Source organism: Bombus fervidus, chromosome 1, assembly GCF_041682495.2.
Source record: "Bombus fervidus isolate BK054 chromosome 1, iyBomFerv1, whole genome shotgun sequence".
NCBI lineage: Eukaryota > Metazoa > Arthropoda > Insecta > Hymenoptera > Apidae > Bombus > Bombus fervidus.
Window position 1 is genome coordinate 9,569,252 of NC_091517.1, and position 19,158 is coordinate 9,588,409.

General features: G+C 32.2%; 2 protein-coding genes across 2 annotated transcripts; one reads left to right on the top strand and one right to left on the bottom strand.

The window, feature by feature from the left end:
* Positions 1-2,642: 2,642 nt before the first annotated feature.
* On the bottom strand, positions 2,643-6,639 carry LOC139997873 (farnesol dehydrogenase-like). The gene is made up of 5 exons (XM_072021904.1): positions 6,303-6,639; positions 5,113-5,239; positions 4,000-4,132; positions 3,581-3,715; positions 2,643-3,070 (listed from the first exon to the last, which is right to left on the bottom strand). The coding sequence occupies exons 1-5, from the start codon at positions 6,598-6,600 to the stop codon at positions 3,011-3,013; spliced, it is 753 nt and encodes a 250-aa protein (XP_071878005.1). The 5' UTR covers positions 6,601-6,639; the 3' UTR covers positions 2,643-3,010.
* An 8,836-nt stretch (positions 6,640-15,475) lies between these two features.
* Snap29 (Synaptosomal-associated protein 29kDa) lies at positions 15,476-17,730 on the top strand. The gene is made up of 2 exons (XM_072022218.1): positions 15,476-15,887; positions 16,240-17,730. Exons 1-2 carry the CDS (start codon positions 15,618-15,620, stop codon positions 16,753-16,755), a joined length of 786 nt encoding a protein of 261 aa, XP_071878319.1. The 5' UTR covers positions 15,476-15,617; the 3' UTR covers positions 16,756-17,730.
* Positions 17,731-19,158: the final 1,428 nt, after the last annotated feature.

Consider the following 19,158-nt stretch of genomic DNA (forward strand, 5'->3'; position numbering starts at 1 on the left):
CGTGTTTGTAATGGCTTTCAATTAGCAGGGCTCGTGCATCAAATGCAACTAGTTAAATATCCCGAAGCAGAACGCGCAAAATACAGAAAGATTATTCTGTTGTAAATTGTAGTGAGACAGATAATGCGATCATGTATATTCCGAGGAGGATAGCAATTTTTTTTTATTAGAAACATTGGATACATAAATCATAGCTATAACTATAGTTCCACACAATCAGTCCCCCTTCTCCTACAACGAGTTTAGTAGTCATAATTAATCGGTGTAAATAATCACAGCAATCCACTACTACAAAGACACGTACTATGTATCTACATCGGCTGCATTTGCTAAGTACAAATTCTAATCAAACATCGATGTTCAGGTAGGAACTTTTGTCGAAATGAAAAGCTAGTTTTAGAACTCCATTTATGGTATTCTTTATATTTGAGCTGGACTTGCGTTGTGGGTGATAGTGCTACACTAGTGTAGATGTCGCTGCTGTGGTAGTGCTGCTTTTCTTCTTATTTTTGTATCGTGGAAAAAAAATCGGACTCTGATCTCCGGGATTTGAACCCGGAGGCCTAATGTTCGTAACCTAAGGAGCTAACCACTTCGCTGCCGTTGTCCGACATTACTTAATGTCGTCCGGTGGTATTTGCGATCGAATGCCGCCACATGCTCATTGTTATGTGATTTATATTTATATTGACAAAAAATAAAAACTAGAATACAAAAATAGCTCTCTATTCCATAAGATCTCGAAAACCTATTCTACACAAGTGATTGTTACATGTTTTTGCTCATAACAACTGAGTCATGTTACAAAAAGACTTACAATACTTATCGAGCACCACAGCTATAAAATAGCGATGAATCATTGTGAGCTGGATATTTCGATCACTTTGGCAGCTTCAGTGTCACAAACGTGCTTCTTATTTGTTTTAATCGAATAAAACGACGAGTACAAGTTATTATTACTTTGTAATTGTTGATTTACTTAAAACCTTGAATAATGTGTCGTACATGTGACTCTGCTATAATTTTTAATTAAGATAGCAACATAAAGTGTATTTTAGTCGAGTGACTCATGCTTATCTTGTTATATTCACTATTGATATTTGAAAGTCATTGCTAAACGTGACAGTTGCGAAATGCAAAAGTAAGTGAATAGAAATATGATAAGATAAAATTGACTGGTTAGAGATGTTACATGTACAAGGTATTCGGTGACTGTAGGTGCAATCCAGCAATTTGAATCGTAAATTTCTAATTGAATTGATTCAGCTTTCACTTCTGCTCGTATTTGTATTCATAAATATGTTACATGTCAAGGCTGTGAGTACCATGATACGGTATTTTATGAAATACGGTTGCAATTATTTTAGTCGAAATGTTTCAAAGGTCAGAGAGCGCATATCAAGTTCTGGATAGTTGTATGCGAGGATGAACTTGAGTCGAGGTCAGGGCGCTTCTAAAATGAAGTCATTTGTAGACGCTCCTGGCACAAACATCAAGAAGCCGAAGGAGATTCAAAGATGGCGAACAAACTCGATCCGAAATCAGCGTGTCACTAGGAGAAATGGAGCAATGGATCTTGATACGAGAACGTGGACCTGTTTAGGGAATTGGACAATGACCCCAACGGCAAATCGGGGAGCTTTCATTAGGCATGTTGTCAAATTGTTTTGCTAGCGCAAAACATTCATTTCACCGCGCCAAAATTCACACTACGGGAAACAGCAAAGAAAGATACATGACATTATTAAAATTAGTGACGGAACGCCGCAAAATTACGAAGATAATAAGAATATCAAGATAGAATGCGTGCGCGAACTACAAAGGCGATATGCATAAGAGAGGAAATGAATAGAGAGTACTAGATTTTACGAACACTAAATTTTCCAGACAATCAATTACTACATATTTATGACGGTTTAAAATCTCGACGAAAAAAGTAAGTATTATTTGCAAACTAAATATAACGCAAGCAAGTACTTTGCACAACAGTATTTATACACGTGCATTTGATCGTTGTCGTTCGCGAACAGTTTTAGGAGTCAAGGTCGTCGCTGATAGGCGATCTTCGGACGATCCCACGACCAGCTGCGCGCCGGTAGTAAAAAATCTATATAAGAATGTCGCGAATTTCCAACATTAAACAAATGTGAATTAATCTTCTTTGATGCGCATGTGAATATTAATATATTATCATAAGTAGCCATTAATTATTTCATTACTTCATTACGGACTATGAGGTATAAGTACCTAAGACTACTGGGTACAGATAACACTCAATAGATACATGCAAAAAAGGGAAGAAGAACAAAAAGTTCAACACACGCGCATTTTTAACAGTAACAGCATTTATGTATAATTCAAATGGCAAATAAAAATATAGTGGGAAGTGGGTTGGATTAGGACTCTGGAAAGGTCTCATATGTAGCCACTTCCACGCGGTAAGAACTGGCAGCTGATACTTGTTTTCAGAAATTAATCTGTAGAAAACAATGCCAAGCTAAGAACAGTGTAAGACGTCGTAAGATGTACACGCACCAGTTTTAATTATGTGATAAATATATGTAAACTATGTCTATTGTAAGAACTTTACGCACGAAGAGGTATTCTTTTACTATATATAAAGGGATAAATATAAAGCTCCGTTTTCTAATTCACTTCTTTATTAAATAGGATAATTGATTTAACAGAGTGTCCAAAGTCCTACACCATAAACCATTCATACATACATCTTGATTTTACCATATTGCATTAAGATTCACAATCGCTCTCATGAGGTCATCGGTTCTTACATTCCTTTGTATAAATGGTACAAACTTAATAGTAGTAATAATGTAAGTACAGAAGGTTAATTGCATATCTAAAAAAATATGTCTTCATCTACTGTGATACTTGCAAAATAGAAGTAGCACACTGATTTTGTCGCCATTATACATTGATGGAAAGATGTGATGAGGCGTGAAGTTCATTAAAATCGACATGTTACAGCATTTAAGTGATGACTAACTGTGAGTCAATCCCTCTGTGGGTAAATAAATCCCGTGCCGTGTGGTATTACCGTGATTTCCGGAATCTGCAAACAGTATTTGTATGATTATTGAAGTTAATCATTACCAGTAAAAATAATAATGTTCACATAATTTTGACATATCTTCATAATTGAGAAAAGAGGAATTTTATCATCCTATGATAATAGAATGGTTACTTCGACATATCATAGAAAGAAATATAAAAATTGTATGTCTAGAAAGAAATGAAGGAAAATATCAAGTAGGTAAAATAAAGGAACATAAATAAATAAAAAAATAATAAAATAAGAAAGAAGATAATTCAATAATCAACTGTATAAAAAGAGTTATCTAGCTGTATAGTTGTTATACGAATTATATGAATTCATATAACAACGAAGTAAATAATACTTTTTTACACAGATATATTAAATTAGAAACGATATAAAATGAGTACAAATGCGGGAACGCTATAAAGGCAATTAAAGATGTGGGATAAAATGTGTGACGATAATCTTGCTAATAGACGTTATAGTGAGTATGTTCTTGTGGATAGGTATTTTATCTATACATACCTCGACCGTTTCCGGTGTTCCTAACGCGAAGATCACTGCTTCGGCGATGTCTCCAACTTTTAATATAAAATTATTGCTCACCGCATCTTGTACACCTTTTATCATATCCGTCATCACAGCTCCGGGGCTGATGTTCTATTAGAATATAAAGATAAAGCAATATGAGTATTATTTGTTCTTATAGGGTATTCATGGTTATATCTGATTATTCAGAATTACGTTAATACATGGGAAATCATAGACAATTTTGTTGAGCCAATTTTAATTATTGAAATAATAACGCTATCTATTAACGCCATGTGTTATATTTAGGTTTTCAATGTTACCACCGTCGAAAATTTTCATTTTCTTGTCTGAACGTATGGACTACAGATAGCATTAAATAATATACTATGCATATCTAAATAACGAACTGTTACCGTGATTTTGACGTTCAGCTTGGCCGCGTTTATTTCATGGCGGAGTGCTATCCCTAGAGCTCTTACACCGTATTTACTAGGACCGTACATGCCGATCGGTAAGGCTATAGCTTCAAGATGTGATCCGGCAATGCTATAAATATGCTTCATATTAAAAAATGTAATAATTTAATCAACCTGTGTATGCAATATTAGAACAATTTATAAACAGTATAGTTCGATTTGCAGGAATGCGCCCTCATTATGAATTTTAATGAAACTTCTTTAATTTCTTCGTTCAAACGTGCAAAATACGATAAAACTGCATTCGGATCCCAATGACTTTGTAGAAAAATAAAATACCGACCCTCATTAAACAAAAGGAATTTGTGTAATGTTACATCGCGTTACAGACGCAAATGTGATATTTATTTCGTTTGTTTTTATATGTTTTGGTGCAATTTGGACGTTGTGCTGATATCGATGGAGAGGACTATGGGACTTAAAAATAGAGAGATACAGTGCATTGAAGCGCGAGATATCACTGAATTTGCTCGATAAATGTAATTTTATTCAATCTATAACTATCTATGTCTAGTATATCTATGTGAAATGCAAACATTATTTATTAACTCTGGCCTTATTCGTTATTAAAGATAAACTTCTTGTCGGTTCCTTTGAGATTGACGTATCTGTTTATAACAGTTTTAATAATTCTAATAATATATTAGGCGAAGTGTTTCATGAATTCAACTGAAGTTTACTCTAGAATGAAACAAATACCATTTGAAAAACGATAGTCTTTATATTATTTAATTATTTCAAAAATAATATGTAATTCAATAAATATGTAAAATGTGCATATAAATATTATATTGTAAATATATTAGGCAAACAATTGTATTCGCACGAGTCGAGTTTATTTTGTAGTATAAGTTATATGTTTCGCTATTATTTTCTTCGTTTGTGAATAAAAAATAAAAACTGCTCATTTAGATTAAAAGAAAAACAATTAAGATTTGAGAGGACAAAGGGTACGATAGATTTATCGGCATTTTCCACAGATATATTTAACTGACACTGGCATCAATAAATTACGGAGAAAATATATTCTTATGCAATACATGGAGTTACCTGGAAATATTAATTATATGGCCGCAAGCGTTGCATTTTTTCATAGATTTTACTGCTTCTCGTGCTAAAATTGCTGGTGCTATCAAGTTGGTATCAATGACTCTATGGTATTCTTCGGTTTTTGAGTCTGTAACGGAATATTTACGATTAGTTGATACAAACAGAAACGTATCTATTAGTATTATTATATATCCAAGCTATTATTAGTAAGAGTAATTGAATATAACAATCGGGACATGTAAGAATCAACGTTTAGATAAAATAACTTCAATTTCGCGAGCAAAATTGTATTATTTGTGTAATATTTGACATTTGAAACATTCACATTTAAAAATAATGACAGAAAAGCATTATTATTTAAAAATAGTAGATATTGTAGGGAAGCAAACATCTAGAAGCAAAAATCTGAATTTTACTTGAAAAGATCAGTCGAAAATAGCGAACACAGCTTTTTTGAGTCAGATTTAATTTTCGTAAAGATTGTTCGGATATTCCTTAAATACATGTGACTACTTTCTTATCTGATGAATTTCGAAAATTTGGAAAACAAAAGTCTCGATCAGAGCATTTTTAACAAAGCATAAGTGCTAATCGTTAGTAACACATCAGTGATAATAAATAACGGTTTGTCAGAATAAATACCATTTAGAGATTTTAACAACTGAAAATCACATATTTTGTAAAATAAAAGGTTCCTATTTATTTTATTTGTATGTTTGAATTTCTGGTCTAACAAAAGGAAAGTTGTAATGCTTATGCTTTAATGCAAATGTATATAAATGCTTCTCTCACGTACTATGGTACGCCGTCAACACTAAACCGATGACATCAAGATTATTTTAATCAAGTGCAATAATTCAGAGGAATGATTGTAATCACTCGTGCGATTATACTGATAAGTCAATTGAAACTTTCTTGAAATTTTCCACACAACCGTCTTCTCAGCTAATACTGAGGAAATCTGGGACACTAACTTCACATCAACACTATTTGTTCGACGAAAGCTTTCCTACTACAGATAGTAGATAAACGAATCTAGATTATTGTAACCATTTGACACCTGTAGCATAATAATATAACCTATGATTACTGGCAATGCTTAAAAGGAAAGAAGAGTACAAAAAAGGGGAAAATACAAATCGCAGCATATTCGTAAAATACCATATATCGATATGAACAAATATTTTTACCGAGGATAGGTGTGCTGCCAAGAACTCCAGCATTATTCACTAGAATATCAAGGCGACCAAACTTTTCGTCGATCCATTTGAAAACCTTAAGAATATCTTCTTCGTTCGTTACATCGCACTCGATCGGGAAAAATTTATCCTTTCCAATTTCTGCTGTAGCATCCTGAAGCTTGTCTATTCTTCTTGCTAAACCAACTACTTTAATGCCATGGCTAACCAGAACTTTCGATATCGCGAGACCGATTCCGCCGCTCGAACCGCTTACAAGTGCTACTTTACCGATCCAACGATTCATCATTCTTATTAGCAAACCGCAACGTAACTGCGCAGAAAGACACAGCGTTACTTTATATAAGGAATTCCACACACTGCCTTGATAACTACCAATCGATGTTCTCTCACGATATGTCGTTTCAAGTAACTACTTAATAATACGTTACATTCCATAGAAACGTGTTTGTAATGGCTTTGAATTAGCAGGGCTCGTACATCAAATGTAACTCGTTAAATATCCCGAAACAGAACGTGCAAAATGCAGATGATGTTTCAGTTGCAAATTATAGAGATACAGATGTTGCGATCATGTAAATCCCGAGGAAGGTGTCGATTACATCCTTTTTATTAGAGACATTAGATACATAAATCATAGCTATAACTATAGCTTCACACAATCAGTCCTCCTTCTCCTACAACGAGTTTAGTAGTAATAATTAATCGGTGTAAATAATCAAAGCAATCCACTAGACAGACACGTACTAGGTATCTACAAGAGCTGCGGTTGCTAAGTACAAAGTCTAATCAATTATCGATGTTCATGAACGAACTATTGTCGAAATGAAAGGCTAGTTTTATAACTCCATTTATGGTATTCTTTACGTTCATTGTTACCTGATTTATATTTATATTGACAACTGTTAAGGTTATTTAATGTATGTGGAATCAAAGAAACGGGTGGGTAAATTGTAAGGTATTGTAAGTATGTATATATTGTGAATATTAAAGTACAAAGTGTGGAATACAATGTAAGCTGGTCCAGATCCGCATGCTAGCAATGTTACCCTGAGACTAAAAGAACCCCGAAGCCAACGTCGCACATCTACCGCTTATGGTCTGTCATCGACGCATTCTTTTGTCTATGCGCTATCGATGGCCTCAGCGCTTGAGAAAACCGAAGACCAGATGTAGAGTTTTCTTAGAAGTGGCAATCACTTCAACAACAACAAATAGAGAATAAAATACAATATAAAAATAACACTCTTCCATAAAATCCCGTAAACTTATTCTACACAAATGGTTGTTACATGTTTTTGCTTATAACAACTGAGTTATGTTACAAAAAGAGACTTATAATACTTATCGTGCACCACAGCTACAAAATAGTGATGAATCATTATGAGCTGGACACTTCAATCACTTTGGCAGTTTTAGTGTTACAAGCGTTCCTCAAATAAAAGCGAACACCAGCAAGTGCAACCACATAACATTTACACTTAGAAAAGGAAAAACACCAGATATCCAACTGAACGGCGCCCACATAGCACAAACAAAGCAAGTCAAATATCTAGGAATACATTTAGACACACGCCTTACATGGAAGCACCATATAAAATCAATAATAAACAGAATAAGTGCAAAAAGGAAGCAGACGTACTGGTTAATCAATAGAAAATCTAATTTAAGCATAATGAATAAACTAAATATATACAAAACAATAATCAAACCAATCTGGACATACGGAGTCCCACTATGGGGCACGGCAGCAATGAGTCACATAAGCAAAATAGAAATAGAGCAAGCAAAAATTTTAAGGACAATAGTTAACGCTCCATGGTACGTCAGAAATGAAGACCTACGAAAAGATCTAAAAATTCCAACAGTCAAAGAGGAAATCGCTAGATACGCAAAAAAGTACAAAGAAAGACTTGCAGCACACCCAAACCAGCTGGTTGCTGAAACAAATAAAACCAAAATAGAAAGAAGACTGAAGAGGAAGCATCCCGCAGACCTCGAAATAGAGATGCAATAGGAAACCTAGAAGATGGAACCCCGCTGGGGGTAACCATCCACATGCTATATTTTTATTCTTTAAGCTATAATATTTTACCAAATGTCCTTCTGGACAAATTGTAAAAATTTACCAAATAATCAATAAAAAAAAAAAAAAAAAAAAAAACAAGCGTTCTTCTTATTTATTTTAATCGAATAGAATGACGAGTACAAATTGTTGTTACTTTGTAATTGTAGATTTACTTAACATTTTGAGTAATGTGTCGTACATGCGACTCCGGTATAGTTTGTAATTAAGATCGCAACATAAAGTGTATTTTAGTCGAGTGACTCATGCTTATCTTGTTATATACACTATTGATATTTGAAAGTCATTGCTAAACGTGACAATTGCGAAATGCAAAAGTAAGTGAATAGAAATATGATAAGATAAAATTGACTGGTTAGAGATGTTACATGTACAAGGTATTCGGTGACTGTAGGTGCAATCCAGCAATTCGAATCGTAAATTTCTAATTGAATTGATTCAGCTTTCACTTCTGCTCGTATTTGTATTTATAAATATGTTACATGTCAAGGCTGTGAGTACCGTGATATGGTATTTTATGAAATACGGTTGCAATTATTTTAGTAGTATGCTCCAAAGGTCAGAGAGCGCATATCAAGTTCTGCATTATTGTTTGCAAGGTTGAACTTGAGGCGAGGTCAGGACGTTTCTAGAATGAAGTCACGTGCAGACGCTCTTGGCGCAAACATCAAAAAGCCGAAGGAGGTGAGTTCAAAGTTTTTTTTTTTTTTTTTTATTGATTATTTGTTTAAATTTTTACAATTTGTCCAAAAGGACATTTGGTAAAATATTATAGCTTAAAGAATAAAAATATAGCATGTGGATGGTTACCCCCAGCGGGGTTCCATCTTCTAGGTTTCCTATTGCATCTCTATTTCGAGGTCTGCGGGATGCTTCCTCTTCAGTCTTCTTTCTATTTTGGTTTTATTTGTTTCAGCAACCAGCTGGTTTGGGTGTGCTGCAAGTCTTTCTCTGTACTTTTTTGCGTATCTAGCGATTTCCTCTTTGACTGTTGGAATTTTTAGATCTTTTCGTAGGTCTTCATTTCTGACGTACCATGGAGCGTTAACTATTGTCCTTAAAATTTTTGCTTGCTCTATTTCTATTTTGCTTATGTGACTCATTGCTGCCGTCCCCCATAGTGGGACTCCGTATGCCCAGATTGGTTTGATTATTGTTTTGTATATATTTAGTTTATTCATTGTGCTTAATTTAGATTTTTTATTGATTAACCAGTACATCTGTTTCCTTTTTGCACTTATTCTGTTTATTATTGATTTTATATGGTGCTTCCATGTAAGGCGTGTGTCTAAATTTATTCCTAGATATTTGACTTGCTTTGTTTGTGCTATGTGGGCGCCGTTCAGTTGGATATCTGGTGTTTTTCCTTTTCTAAGTGTAAATGTTATGTGGTTGCACTTGCTGGTGTTCGCTTTTATTTGTTTGTTTTGCAGCCATTTTTCTATTTTTGTAATGTGTTCTTGTAGTAGTGCGGCAGCCGTTTCTGGATTTGCATGCCTCACTAGTATGGCCGTATCGTCCGCAAACGTCAGTGTTTTGCTGTTGACAGTTGTTGGTATATCTGCTGAGTTCAAAGTTGGCGAACAAACTCGATCCAAAATCAGCGTGTTACTAGGAAAAACGGAGCAATCGATCTTGATACGAGAACATGTAGCTGTTAGCAGATTGGACAATAACACAAATGACCCTAACGGGAAATCGGGGAGCTTTTATAATGTTGGAGTAAGTACAGCCAAATTTGACGTGAAATAAGAGAGCTGTAGTGTCCAGCAAACCTCATATCAAATCAGGAATTTGCAAAGGCTATTATTTTCCTCACTAAACCGATGTGAAATCGTGGAACCATTTAGTTAAAAAAATTTTCTTTGGATACTGAGACAAATACGTAAATACGTATATGATAAACAACAAATTATTATACATGAGTATATGTCGTGAATAAATAAGTATAATTGTGTATCATCCAAGTGCGCATGACAAATGGAAATATCGGAAACAGTTATAAATGATAATTGGTACTTATGATATTTAATGAATGAATTTGTTGTCAAAATTGTTTTGTTCGTTTAAAACATTCATTTCACCGTGCCAAAATTCACACTACGGGGAACCGCAAAGAAAGATACATGGCATTATTAAAATTAGTTACGGAACGCCACAAAACTCCGAAGATCATAAGAAAATCAAAATAGAATGCGTGCGCGAACTGAAAAGGATATGCATTGAATAGGAAATGGATAGAGAGTACTAGATTTTACAGACACTAAATTTTCCAGGCAATCAATTACTACATATTTATGACGGTTTAAAATCTCGACGAAAAAAATAAGTATTATTTGCAAACTAAATATAACGCAAGCAAGTACTTTGCACAACAGTATTTATACACGTGCATTTGATCGTTGTCGTTCGCGAACAGTTTTAGGAGTCAAGGTCGTCGCTGATAGGCGATCTTTGGACGATCCCACAACCAGCTGCGCGCCGGTAGTAAAAAATCTATATAAGAATGTCACAAGTTGCAAACGTTTATAAATTCTATTACTTCATGACAAACTGCATGTGTAGCAAAGTCCAAAACTACTGGGTACAGCTAACACATAACTGATATACTCAATGAAAAAAAAAGAAAAGAAGGGAAAAGTTAGCAAAAAGACAGTGTATTTTCGTCCAGTCGCGGAGAGACGCGATCGTTTGATGTAGCGCGTCAACGGGAGTCGTAAATTCCCGCTACGATTGCACGAATCGACACCACGAGCACAGCGATCCCCTTATTTCTTTTGGGATAATAGGGGTGATTAGTTTTTAATATAACTGGAATCCACAGTTATATAATATATATATTTATTTACACTAGCCTACAATAATTATTGCGTCGACAAAAATTGTTTGATTTCGTCGTATCGGAAAGCACAGTAATTGATTAATCCGAAGATTGATCGATTTGATGGATAGAACGCCGAGAACTTGACTTTGATATGTATCGATGTTCGATGAATTCGCAATTTTATCCGTTAGCGTCCAAAACGTATGCGGTAGGATTTCTGAAGAAAGACTAACTGCCCTAGGATAAATTTCTTGTCCTCTCGGGGAGACGACCCCCTCCGTGCTCGGATCACGCCATTGCTCGTGCCGATGATCACGTATGCCGACTTCTTTGTGTAATTAAAGAATGGATCGAATCGACGTTTCTGGAACTCGCGGCCGGGCGGCAACCATGTCGATACATAGTATGCCCCGTTGGGAAGATGAGACGATTCGTGTATGACGCTAGAGGACCGCGAGAGACGGTTAGAAACACGATCCATATCAAGCTTCGCGACGTAACAAACAGTATGCAATTAAAATCCAAACGGTAAATAAAAATATAATGAAAGGTGTGTGGGATTGAGAGTTCGAGCAGGTGTTGTATATAGCCACTTCCACTGGATCAGATCTGGTAATTAATATTCTTTTTCAAAACTTAAACTTTGGAAAGCAATACCAATCTAAAAACTACGATAACGTAACACGTCGTAAAATATATGAGTGTGAGGTGTACATGTTTGTTTGTTGCTGCCTGGCCGGTATAGTTGCTGGTGATAGTGCGTTATAGTGCGATGATACACTATACATATGTAAATAACGAACTGTTACCGTAATTTTGACGTACAGCTTGGCCGCATTTATTTCATGGCGTAGTTCTATCCCTAGAGCTCTTAGACCGTATTTACTAGGACCGTACATGCCGATCGGTATGGCTACAGCTTCAAGATGTAATCCGGCTACGCTATAAATACGAATTATATTTGAAAATATTATAATTTAATCAAGCTGTCTATGCAAAATTAGTATTTAATTATATTCCAACCCAATCACCTCCTATTTTTTCCCAAAAGAAATAAGGGGATCGCCCTGTTCGTGGTGTCGATTCGTGCAATCGTAACGGGAATTTACGACTCCCGTTGACGCGCTACATCAAACGATCACGTCTCCCCGAGACTGGATGAAAATACAAAAATCATAATTCGATAAATCAATTTATATCTGTGAGAAATGCAAATATTCTTTATTTATTCCGGCCTTATAATGTATTAAAAATAAACTTCTCCCCTTTTTCTTGGTATCTGGTATGTCTGTAATAACTTTTTTAATAATTCTAGTAATATGTTGGACGAAGTATTGCATGAATTCAAATCAAGCTTAATTTAGAATAAAACAAATACTTTCTGAAAAACGATTCTCTTATTTTATAGCGTTCGATATAAAAGTTATATGTTTTTCTTTTGTTTTCTCCGTTTGTGAATAAAAGATGAAAACTGCTTATTTAAAAAAAAAAAACAAGATTTGAGAGGACAAAGGGTACGATAGATTCATCGACATTTTCCACAGATATATTCAACTAACACTACCATCTATAAAATACGGAGGAAATAACAGGAAATTACATGGCCGCACGCGTTGCGCTTTTTCATAGATTTTATGGCTTCTCGTGCTAGAATTGCTGGTGCTATCAAGTTGGTATCAATGACTCTACGGTATTCTTCGGTTTTTGAGTCTGTAACGGAATATTTACGATTAATTGATACAAACAGAAACGTATCTATTAGTATTATTATATATCCAAGCTATTATTAGTAAGAGTAATTGAATATAACAGTCGGGACATGTAAAAATCAACGTTTAGATAAAATAACTTCAATTTCGCGAGTAAAATTGTATTATTTGTGTAATATTTGACATTTGAAACATTCACATTTAAAAATAATGACAGAAAAGCATTATTATTTTAAAATAGTAGATATTGTAGGGAAGCAAACATCTAGAAGCAAAAATCTGAATTTTACTTGAAAAGATCAGTCGAAAATAGCGAACACAGCTTTTTTGAGTCAGATTTAATTTTCGTAAAGATTGTTCGGATATTCCTTAAATACATGTGACTACTTTCTTATCTGATGAATTTCGAAAATTTGGAAAACAAAAGCCTCAATCAAAACTTAATTAATGTACAGCTAAGTTTCGATATTGCAAAGCATTTTTAACACAGCGCAAGTGCTAATCGTCTGTAATATATCAGTGATAATTAATAAATAACAGTTTGTCAGAATAAATACCACTTAGAGATTTTAACAACTGAAAATCACATATCTTGCAAAATAAAAGGTTCCTATTTGTTTTATTTGTATGTTTGAATTTCTAGTCTAACAAAACAAATGTTATAATGCTTATGTTTTAATGTAAATGTATATAAATATTCCTTTCTCGTACTATGGTACGCCTTCAACAGTAAACCGATGACATCAAGATTAATTTAATCAAGCAAGATAATTCTGTATAATAATAAAAATTATTTTTTTCTGTTACATTGATAACAAAGCTAAACTGATTTCTTGAAATTTGCACATAACCGTCTTCTCAGCTAACGGTCAACATTATTTGTCCAACGAAAGCTACAACAGATAGTGGTTCGGTACAGAAAAATTCTGGATAAGAATGTTATCCAACCATCCGGCACCAAATAACAGGCATTAAACAAATCTAGATTATTGTAACCATTTTAAACATTTTGCACAATAATTGTATAACTCATGATTACTGACAATACTTGAGAAGAAAAGGATTACAAGAAAAGAAAATACAAATGCAAGTATATTCGTAAAGTATCATAGATTGATATCAATAAATATTTTACCGATGATAGGTGTAACACAATCAGCTCTGGCATTATTTACTAGAATGTCAAGGCCACCAAACTTTTTATCGGTCCATTTGAATGCACTTAACAATATCATCTTCTTTCGTTACATCGCACTCGATCGGGAAAAGGGATACTGAGACAAGTACACAAATACGTATATGATAAACGGAAGATTATTATAAATGTGTATATGTCGTGAATAAGTAAGTACAATTGCATATTATCTAAGTGTAGATCGTACTGGCAATGTAGGAAAAATGACAATGACAATAAACGTGTAAAGTAACGAGTTATTATAAATAGTCATTAGTGGTAATGAGAAATTATGACACTTAATGAATTTATTATCAATATTACTCCGTTCATTGCCTCTTCTACACTGCTATATAATTCATACCGCATACATTTATTTCACCGCATCAGAATTCACACTATACTTATATATAACGTTCCTAAAATTAATGCTATGGGGTACCACAAAACTGCAACGATTTTTAAAAATATAAAGATAGAGTGCGTGAAAGCGAAACTGAAGCGCTCTCAGTACGAGAGCTGAAAAGCAATATAGGAATAGAGAAAGAACTCTGCATAGGGGGAGATCTCTTGTTGCCTTACCTAATAACGCCTGCATATTTGTGCAATAAATATGTAAATGTTACAGCGATCAACGAACGAATCAGCCTGCACGCATGCAACCTTCTGTTTTCATTCTTATGTCGCATCCACTTACACGGTAACATATGGCTTACCTACTCTATCTTTATACTCTATAGCGCCGATACATAACATTACTACTCTCATTGCCTTATCATGAGGCATAACACAAAGTTTAATAAAATGACTACACCACGATTATAGTATAAATATGTCTCGATACTCGCTAGGGACAATCGTCCAAAAATTGCGTCGTGAAAAATTAACATGGAAAACAATAAAGTTATCGTGTTTGCGAGACAGAGATAAGTAGAGTGTCTGCCTTTGTTTGAGACATTCATAGCAAGTCACGCATGCGCAGAACGAGAACTTTCTTATTTTCTATGTTGATTTTTCATGACTCAGTTTTCAGACGGTTCCTTGTATGCTTTCAGCATAGGAGTGTCCAAACCTATTTAATGATTGTGGTCTATATTAGATGTAGTTTATGATTCATAATTTCATTTCAGAATTTTAAATGGAACTATATGCAATATATTTTTTATTATATTTAATTTAAGATAAGTTAAGTTAAGATTTAAAAATAATTTAATGTATACCTTTTAAGGAAAAAGGATAGTTATTTTTCATAAAGATAGCAGAATTATAATTCGAATTCTTAGAAAAAATCTATAAACTTTGATTTTCTATTAAAATATTTGAAAATTACTGATGGCCTCCGATACATATACATTTACATGTAGACTGCCATCTATAATGTAGTTTCAGACTTAGCCCACAGTATAAGATTTTACGTGTCTTGTGTCTACGAATGTCACTGTATCGGACGATTTAGCCAGAGTTTGAAGCAGATTTAAAGACAATATTATCAAGTGCGCGGTACGCTGCAAATATGGCAAGTCAAAATTATTTAAGTGATCCAAAAAATCCTTTCTTCTCTCTCGAGGATGATATAGACGACGAAACTTTTCTAAAAAGTGCACCACCAAGATCTGGTCTTACGACTTACAATCAGTATAATAATTTTGACAATGGCCTCGAACAAAAACGTCAACAATTATTGCAACGAAAAAAGGAAATAGAAGAACGTACAATACAATCAACAAAAAGGTCTATTTCTCTTTTAAGAGATTCCGAACAGATTGGAGCTGCTACTGCAGAGGTGATTCTAACAATTTGTCACTATTAAATATGTTATTTTTTATGTCTTACTATAAAAATGTATTTCTTGAAATATTTATATAATGTTTATTTGGTAAATCCTGTTTGCCCATTTTTTATTTACTATGTTAAATTGTTTTTAATATAAAAGAGATAATTTGTTATTATAAGGAAACTACTGCATTTAAATATTTAATTTATCTAAATATACAAATTAATTTGTGAATTATATAAAATATATTAAAATGTCAAATTCGTTATACAATATGAACAAAATATTTATTTATTGCATGTTCTCTTTAATGTATTTCACTACATATATATATAGCTGTATATTAAATGTTTTATTTCAGGAACTCATTAGACAGAGAGAACAATTAGAAAGAACAGAGAAAAGATTGGATGATATTAATAGCACGTTAAGGTTTAGTCAAAAACATATCCAAGGAATAAAAAGTGTGTTTGGAAGCCTTAAAAATTACCTCAGTGGTAAATCAATGGATGCACCAATACCGTCAACTATATTATCAGAATCTTCTAGCTCTGAATCTATGACATCTCCTGCTCTATCTAATTCGTTAGAACAAGTACAGACTAATATAGCTAATACAAGTCCAGCATTAAAATTACATGGCCTAGATAATGATATAGAAACAAATTCTTTAAGCAATAATGTGAGCAAAGTATTAGAACAAAATTTAGATGAAATGAGTGGTTCATTAGCTAGATTGAAAGGTTTAGCAATAGGACTGTCGGAAGAAATAGATCTACAAAATGACTTGATCGACAACATAACAGATAAAGCAGAAAAGACAGATATTATGCTTCAGAAACAAAATAAAGACCTAACTCATTTATTAAAAAAATAAGTCATATATGTGCAATAGATAAGATTTAAAAAAAGTGTTTAGTATATTAAATTCATTTATATTTTAAATGAATGTGTAATAAATATTGCCTTCTTTAATTTAAAAAATTTTCATATATGTTATTTATTTTGTAAGATTACTTTATGATATTTTGTAAAATACATGTTAGAGTAATGTAAAACCTTATGAAGAAAAGTATAAAAAAAGAATGCATTTCTATACTCATAATTATTATTTCAACTATTAGTTTTATTTTTATTCACTTTGTATATTATAAGAAATTTCAATTCAGAACTAAATATATATTATATTTCTTCTTTCCTGTTCTCAGCAAGTCAAATTATCTTTAATTTTCCTGCTAAAGTTATTAGACTTAAATTTTTTAAAATATTATATTAAGATTTAAATCATTTATATATTGTTTTAACCTTATATATCAATCAATGAACTAAAAATTATACAAAATACTGTGATAGAAAAGAATCAGCTGTAATGGATAAGTGATAATTGGTATCTTATGACAATTCAAATATTACATTTCATTAAAATTGATGGCAATGAACATTGTTGTTAGGAACATTAGATAAACTTAACAATTTTTGTTTAAATTAGATAAGTTTGATAATGCAATCTGATGTTCAATAATAATTGTGCATAAACCATATCAAAAAATGTAAATAAATTACATATAACATTAATAAATGTTACTATAAATTGAAGAAAATTGATTTACGGATATAATTCTGAAAGCAATGTTCTGTATACTACAAACTGCTTTAAATGTAACAGTTTATGTTGCTTGTAATAGGATAATTTTCTTTGGATAAATTTTCATATAGATATTTTGTAAAAATAAGTATAGGAATACATTATAAACCAAATTATCTAAAGAAGAGGAACTTCCCTTTAAAATTAATAATAATGGAAAATGTACAAATATTTATACAAATTACAATTGCTATTTACACAAACCTATAGTTATTCGTTTTTATTATATTATATATATATATTACATATATATTAAATATTTGGTAATGCCCATATAATCATAAAATGATTAAATACATTTATAGATTTTGAGCATATATGCTACTAAGGGAAAAAGATCTTAATTACATGGTATGTCACTTGAACAAGGAAAATATTCATAGTTTATAAGTACAACTTCAATCTCACTGCCAGTGATATTAAATAAAATTAAAAAAGAAATGTGTTATAGTTGTTTGACCTCATTTAAATTATATTGTCATCTTTATATGTGTATATGTAAGTTTGATATAATATTAATAATGTTGTATTATTGCACATGTATCGTAGCTATATAAATGTATTATATTTGCATGTACTTATGCATAGTCACTTTTTTTCTCTTTTGGAAATAAAACATTGATTTCCTTAATACATTTTTTACACATAGAACTATATATGTATAATTTGATATACTTGTATTAAAGAGGAAATTTCCTCTCTACTTATATATAGTACCTTTATACATTTTTAATATATAAGATAAAAAATAATTAATGTTTTATACATATAGAATATTTGATATATTAATAAATAATCATGTTAATAATGTAAGAAAAATATAATTAAAAAACTGTCATTGAGGTATAAAAATAATAAAACCATGACATTTATCGTAAGTTCAATTTATCTACAAGAAAATGTTCTATTTCTTTTCATTTTTGTTTCATTATGTGTTAAAAACAACAGTATATATAATTATATATATATATATATATACTTTCAACAAAAAAATATAATTCTTTTACAATATTTTATTGATTTGATCTTGTTATTTATTTTTTTTTTTTTTTCTATTTCATTTATCTCAGTTTTTCTGCATTAAGGTTGTTGAGTGGTACTGGTGGTGGTGCTTTGTCTACCTGCAAATAAGTACAATAAATTAAATATTATGTAATGGAAAACTTTTATCATAAATTACTTGATATTTCCAAAAAGGAGTATTTAGATTTAAAATGTTTATTGATATAGTTGTTTATATTTAATGATTTTATATCCAAATCAACTAACTATTAAAAATAACAATTAGTAATTTATGAATATTGAATTTTGAAATTTATTAATTTAAAGATAATATTTGCTACTATGCAAATGTAACTTACCACCGTTTCCAAAATTTAACCATCGACAACCAACTTTACCATCATGATGGGAAGCAAAGTGAGATCGAACATTCATAGAAATTCCGCATGCCTATCAATAAAAAAGGTCTATACTACACAACGCACTATTAAAATTAAAATACATTTTAGACTAACGATTTTTTGATATAAATAATACAATATCTGCTTAGAAAATATTATGGGTTGCATTGATTAATGTATTAAAATATACGCGTATGATCTTACTTAAAAAAGCTATCTTGATATCTATTTA

Coding starts and splice junctions, on each gene's coding strand:
- Snap29 (XM_072022218.1), top strand. CDS start 15,618: ATGGCAAGTCAAAATTATTTAAGTGATCCAAAAAATCCTTTCTTCTCT. Junction 15,888..16,239: donor TTGGAGCTGCTACTGCAGAG/GTGATTCTAACA, acceptor GTTTTATTTCAG/GAACTCATTAGACAGAGAGA.
- LOC139997873 (XM_072021904.1), bottom strand. CDS start 6,600: ATGATGAATCGTTGGATCGGTAAAGTAGCACTTGTAAGCGGTTCGAGC. Junction 3,716..3,999: donor AGCTGAACGTCAAAATCACG/GTAACAGTTCGT, acceptor ATATTCTAATAG/AACATCAGCCCCGGAGCTGT. Junction 3,071..3,580: donor GAACACCGGAAACGGTCGAG/GTATGTATAGAT, acceptor TACTGTTTGCAG/ATTCCGGAAATCACGGTAAT.